The 6047-nt window shown below is 38.7% G+C and overlaps 2 protein-coding genes across 2 annotated transcripts; one reads left to right on the top strand and one right to left on the bottom strand.

Moving 5' to 3' along the window:
• The first annotated feature begins 762 nt into the window (after positions 1 to 762).
• Positions 763 to 2793, top strand: LOC128310799 (transcription factor grauzone-like). Its single transcript, XM_053047519.1, has 4 exons — positions 763 to 977; positions 1048 to 1796; positions 1879 to 2619; positions 2689 to 2793. The coding sequence occupies exons 1-4, from the start codon at positions 831 to 833 to the stop codon at positions 2720 to 2722; spliced, it is 1671 nt and encodes a 556-aa protein (XP_052903479.1). The 5' UTR covers positions 763 to 830; the 3' UTR covers positions 2723 to 2793.
• LOC128310800 (uncharacterized) lies at positions 2784 to 3405 on the bottom strand. The gene is made up of 2 exons (XM_053047520.1): positions 3271 to 3405; positions 2784 to 3106 (listed from the first exon to the last, which is right to left on the bottom strand). Exons 1-2 carry the CDS (start codon positions 3315 to 3317, stop codon positions 2986 to 2988), a joined length of 168 nt encoding a protein of 55 aa, XP_052903480.1. The 5' UTR covers positions 3318 to 3405; the 3' UTR covers positions 2784 to 2985.
• Between the last annotated feature and the right edge of the window lie 2642 nt (positions 3406 to 6047).

Genomic DNA, 6047 nt, shown 5'->3' with positions numbered 1-6047 from the left:
CCATAGCATAATTAGCCTGGAATGTGCATTATGCTGATGGGACGACCCATTTTCTTGTAAGCGATTGGGACTTGCTCTGGTGCTACCGAACAGCGCGAACGGATGCGATTCTTCTTCTACGCTTACTTTAGCTAACTGTTAAACCCGACAATTAAACGCATTCCAAAATGCTGATGGCAAATTCACTGCATCACAGTCACAAAACGCCTACAAAAAACCCCACAAGAATGGAACACTGCACACTTCTTTCTGCTCGTTCTGAACGTTTCATAGAGAATGTATCCCTTTTTGTTTGAGTATTAAACATTGAACTGTTTACCACCTTTATGCTGAGATTTGTGATTCTGAAGCACCGCACTGGAATAACTTTTTGGAATAATTCTTGCTTGCACTGACCGAGCGACGTGTGTGCTTCGGTGTGCTTATTTTTTTATTTGAACATTTTTTTGAGTTGGCTTTTTAATCTGACAGCTCGCGGTATGCTGCCAGGTTGGATCGTGGAGTGATACAACTGCCATATTGAATTGAAATTGGAAGCTTTCACCAGATTGTATTTAGTTAATAAAAGCAAAGCGAGATAATGTGCACAAACTGATATTGCAAAAAGTGTAATATTTTCCGAACAAATAGTACGTAATATCTTTTATTTTGTTCCAAACAGCAAACAAATGGGAGATTGACAATAGATTACTCTTGATTGCTCCGCTGTCAATATTCGCCTCTTGGAATGTAAACAAACAAATTTACATCAAACAGCTCATCACACAAAAGTGGAGCAACTAATCCAAAATTAATTCTTGTGCAGGCAGTTTGTGATTAATGTAACAAAAATGGAAGAAACGTTAGTGGAATCGAACGAGAACAGTTTAAAGTGTCGCCTTTGTTTACATAATGCTGACTTTATGGTTGAAATATTTGGTCTGCGAGGCCAGAAATCGCGTATGAGTGAAATGCTGTTGGAGCATTTAAATCTGACGGTAACGTTCTAATAAAACTAGAATTTCATTACGCATTTCTAATTATGTTGAACTTTCGGTAATTTTGCAGGTTAGAGAAGATGAAAATCTTCCAAAACACATCTGTCTCAAGTGCTGGCACACGGTAGAATACATTCATTCGTTCGTCCGACAGGTGGAACAAAATCAAACCGCCTTGGGGAATCTGCAGCATGATAAATGGAACACTATTACATGTCAGTCGGAATCGATGCTTGAAAAAAGGAAAAGTTTTGAATTTATTAAAGATGCAATTGAATGCCGATCAAGCCCACCTTCGTATGATGAGGCACAGAAAACGAAACATGTAACACAAATAGCGCACGAGGAAGTATTAATAGAAATCATCGAAGAACCGTACGATAATGTCTCAGTAAGAAGCGATGATGGTAATGGTTCTGAACATATCGTACATGATCTACTACCCCTGGATGAAAACTCCAACGATATTGCCACGATAGAAGAAGCCACTTCACAAGAGAAGAATTCCGACTGTGAAACTACTCAGGACGAACAAACGGGCATACTCATTCGAGTGAATGATTATCAATTTCCACAAATGATTCGCAACGGATCAATGATTGTTCGTGGAGAAGAGTTGAACAAATGTTTAGCCGCTTATTACGGTCTAGCGTGTGAACTTTGCCAACAACAAAGCTGGACCACAATAGACGAACTTTTCAGCCACCATCGCCAGGCACACGGTAAGCAGGGTTTTATTAACTGCTGCGGTAAAAAGATTGAAAAGAAATCGCTGATGGCGATGCATTTGGCAAGACATGTACAACCGGAAGCATTCGAGTAAGTGTGAAAAGCGATGGTTTTCGTGGGGATCCTGCACCAGTTATTTCATTCTAATCAACACTGTTATATTCATTTTTAGGTGTTCAATATGCAAGAAGATGATGACAACACCACGCATACTTAAGTCTCACATGCAGAATCACCTACCGGAAGACGAAAGACCATACAAGTGTGAACTATGTCCACGCCGTTTCGGCTATGTCAGTGCGCTTCTAATACACGCTTCCGCACACCGCAAGGAGAACGAAGAAAAAGGTGTTTACCATCTGTGTTATAGCTGCGGACGTGCGTTCCGCTCAGGCGTTAAACTTGCGGAACACATTGCCGATGCGCATAAAACGGATGGTAGCAGCAATTGTGTAATTTGCGACACGTGTGGTAAAAAGTTTATATCCAAGAGTAACCTCAACTACCATCTTACTACGCACCAGCCGAAGGTAATGCACGAGGCTCAATGTGGGCGCTGTGGGAAATGGCTCAAGAACAAACTCTGCCTTCGTAAGCACATGTTGCAACACTCCCAGGTTCGTCATGGATGTGATCAGTGCGACTACACGACGGTTAACAAGCAGAGCCTGAAGAATCATCGTCGAGTCCAACATACGGACCACAAACCATTCGAATGCCCATCCTGTGGTAAATCTTTTAAACTAAAGAGTAATCTCCGGGAACATCTGGCCCAACATGAGACGAGGCAAAATTACTCGTGTGAATTTTGTTCGCGCCGGTTCACCTCCAAAAGCAATTACTATTGTCACCGGAAGCGAATGCATTTTGCCGAGTTGGAGCAGCAGAAGGAACAGAAGGAATATGAAGAAAGGTAAGTTGCATACTATCGTCAAACGATGGGTTTCGCTAACTAACGGTTCCCTTTTTTCTCTTGTTGTAGAAACAACCGTATTAGACATATTCTTCAAAAGTGAGGAACCCTTTTGCACGTTCTCAACCAAAGGTGGGAATAAATCGATAGCAATTCTTGCGAACCTATGATCCGATTTTGGTATTCGTTCCTTAGTGAACTCTTATTGAACTTCGAATTTGTTGGTGGTGTACAGGAAAGGGTGGTTGGTCACACTGACACTCGCACACGTTACAGCCTCTCCGGATTAGTCCATGTCCACGGAAGCGGATGGTGAATTTTGCTATAACCAATTTAAAGCTAATCGATCGGGTGCATCCGACCGACCTAGTCCTTCTTGTCGAATTTTCCTCCGTAGAATGGGATGTAGGACACGATCACCCTCCAGTCGGTCAGATAGCAACCGACTAGGGCGGCAGCTGCTCCGAAGCCGGCTGCAGACGAAGCCCTGGAAAGAAGGAGCACAATTAATGAAATGAATTGAACCACAAGGATGAGCTCTGTATACCATGTTCAAGGACGACGAACATTCAAAACACAAGCTTACATAATGGGAGGGAGCTACAAGATCCAACTCCGTATGGTTTTCCTTACTCAGGAACATGTTCTTACCATTGTGCGGCCTGTTCGGCTTGTTTACGTCCCAGTGGAATTCTCATCGTTAGGATAGAGGCTACACTTTTTAGAGAATTTGCGGGAAAATGTCCGAAGAGCGCCTGCTGCGTTCGAGATGAAATAGTACGACAAAAATCCTGACCATTTTGACGGGAAAAAATATGACACGACTAATGTCAACCTGGAACGTCACAATTTACGATGTATTTATTGTGTACGGTTGAGTTCTGAACCGGTTGAAAGAACGGGAATTTAAAAATATGAGTCTGAATTTGAGCTCAATAAATTGGCGTATTCAATTATGCTGAAAGTTCGTTTATAAAATAAAATTAGGAGTTGTTTGTTTCATAAAATTAGCATTACTATCTCAAACTGATGTGGACTTGATTGGTTCATTTGGTAGCCCACGACTCAACAACATAGCTAGTCTAACCTGGGTTGAACCGATACTTTCCCCATGGTCTGTGGATATCAAGCTATGGGCATTTGATATGTAATAATAGGCATACGAAAACCAAAACCTAGGAAGATAGCAGCGCTAAATAAGGATAGGTTCAATTTTAGGTCACTTGGTTTTATTTAATTTTTAAACGCTGTCTTTCGATTTTGGAACGCACTGTTTAAAAGAACCACTGAAGGCTATGCCAACTTCTACGATATATACAAGTTTTCAAAATGATATCAAATCAGATAAGTACTAGAACTAAAGGTTGGCTGGTGAGGAGAGGGAAATTCCAAACGACAACAACCTGAAATGTTTTTTAAATCTAATCTAATCAATATAAACCTTTTCGGAGGAAGTTAATAAAAAATAACACCATGAATGTTTCACCAAAAATGAAATATAATTTGTGATTGTTTTCCTTTATTTCTGCAAACACTTTTTACTGTCAAGGATTAGAGAATAAGTTCACAGGTTTAGTATGTTATTCAGAGTCAACACATGGTCACCTTCTTTGGTCTTTGGTAGATAAGTTTTGTATGTAACACTCGTCCTCATTTGCCTCGTTATCATTCCAGAGAAAGCTTACCTATAATGTGATGAGTTTTATGCGCACTATTGGGTTCTGGTTTGTGTTCCTAAAAGCTTGCACTGATTATACCGGTCAATAGCTAGTTTTGCATTTCTGTAGTTGGATTCTTTACTACCGTTTCGTTTAGTTCTATTGTTGAAAGGAAATGTGCTCAATTGTTTGGATTAGTTAGGTAGTAAACTTAGTGAAAGAGAGTTTTATGCTTTTGCATTGCTGTAGATAGAGTTTGCTACTTAAGTTTATTACACAGCGTACTATGTCTGTTGTCTACTGATTAAAGATCGTGTTCCATCACTGCTTAGAACTGCACTAGGCTATATTGTATCATATAAACTGAAACACGTTCATACGCATTTTGTTAACTTTTTCTTGCTGAATAAAGACAATTCGGGGTAGAGTGGTGATTTAGTGGTTGGAATCATTTACATAACCTTCCCTATTCTGTAGGTGCTTCTCTTCATTTAATCTTTTCTTTTCCCACCTTACTATACTTTCCTTTAGTAACCGCTTTTGGACACATCGAGTACGGTTTATCTTTTCGTTAATTTGTGTTGAAGAGATACATACATAAATTGCCGTAATACTATCGTGTTATTATGTATTGCAGCTGACGCACACAAGCGTTCACAACACGTGAAAAAAGGACACTGAAGTTTCGTTAAAGTTCCATTCAAATCCATTACAATTTAATTAGCAACTCGTTTAAGCTAGACATCGAACCGTTCCGTGCTGGTTAGTTTATTAATTTAAGGAAAAGAAACGTATCACATTGAAAGATACCAACACATTCATTCATTGAAACATTAAATACCATTATGGAGCAAGCTGATATGTTGTTATATTGAAGGTGGGTTTAAGAATCAATTTCCTGTGAAATGGTCTGTTAAACTATTGTAGAATGTAGCTAGAGGCCCTGACAATAAAGCAAGAAAGGCAATACTTATCTCTTTCACAGAAACTATGTGTCTCTTAAAAAAAGATTGAGAGAATCGATTCGAAAAAAGAGGATCGATCGAGGAAATTACAATGTCAATTTCACAATATCAATTATGAGCTGAGATGATGTCCAAAAGAATCAATTTATTTGTTAGTCTACGCTTAAAATATTCAGCAAAACTTTTGTTAAAACTTTCCAGATTGATTTGTTGTTGTATAAAAGCTTTTTCCGTTCCAAATAACGTTTTCATAATAGAGGAATAATAATGAAAAGCTTAATGATTAGAGTATACAAAAATAAAAAAGTAAAAAGTATTGCAAATGCAACAACACACTCCAACGAATACATGAAAAAGAAGTAGCTAAAAGGAGGAGAAGAAGTTTGTAGAGGAGCAATAGAAAGTACAGAAGTGAAATAGCGAACTGTTTTTAATAAATATAAACTTCGGTAAATCCAATCGTCAATAAAATGGTAAAAAGTAGCTTTCGAAATCCTTACCAGCTTAGTCTCTCCATTGCCATCTTTTTGTTTGCCATATTTTGTGAAACGGTTGTCAACCGCATTCTAAAATTTTTCCACTTATATGTATATACCAGATGTACCCTGTGTCTTAAAGCTAACGAATTAGGATCGTTTGTATGTTATTTAGTGTTATTTAGCTGTTATCTTTAGTAGTTAGTACTGCCAATTGTAGTAGATACAGTAACCGCTTCCTGTCAATCAACACGGACACAATAACATGCACACATTTTACATAACTTATCTGTAATGCCAATTGTTCGCCAATAGTACTGTATCCAAAG

Source organism: Anopheles moucheti, chromosome 2 (assembly GCF_943734755.1).
Source record: "Anopheles moucheti chromosome 2, idAnoMoucSN_F20_07, whole genome shotgun sequence".
Classification (NCBI taxonomy): Eukaryota; Metazoa; Arthropoda; class Insecta; order Diptera; family Culicidae; genus Anopheles; species Anopheles moucheti.
Note: the sequence above shows the minus strand (reverse complement) of the source record. Positions and strands in the feature narration are given on the sequence as shown.

Bases quoted from the DNA above. Each gene is read 5' to 3' on its own strand.
- LOC128310799 (XM_053047519.1), top strand. From the start codon at position 831: ATGGAAGAAACGTTAGTGGAATCGAACGAGAACAGTTTAAAGTGTCGC. The intron at 978-1,047 runs GTAACGTTCTAA...GTAATTTTGCAG, and splicing joins TGGAGCATTTAAATCTGACG to GTTAGAGAAGATGAAAATCT. The intron at 1,797-1,878 runs GTAAGTGTGAAA...ATTCATTTTTAG, and splicing joins GTACAACCGGAAGCATTCGA to GTGTTCAATATGCAAGAAGA.
- LOC128310800 (XM_053047520.1), bottom strand. From the start codon at position 3,317: ATGAGAATTCCACTGGGACGTAAACAAGCCGAACAGGCCGCACAATG. The intron at 3,107-3,270 runs GTAAGAACATGT...CCTTCTTTCCAG, and splicing joins GCCGAACAGGCCGCACAATG to GGCTTCGTCTGCAGCCGGCT.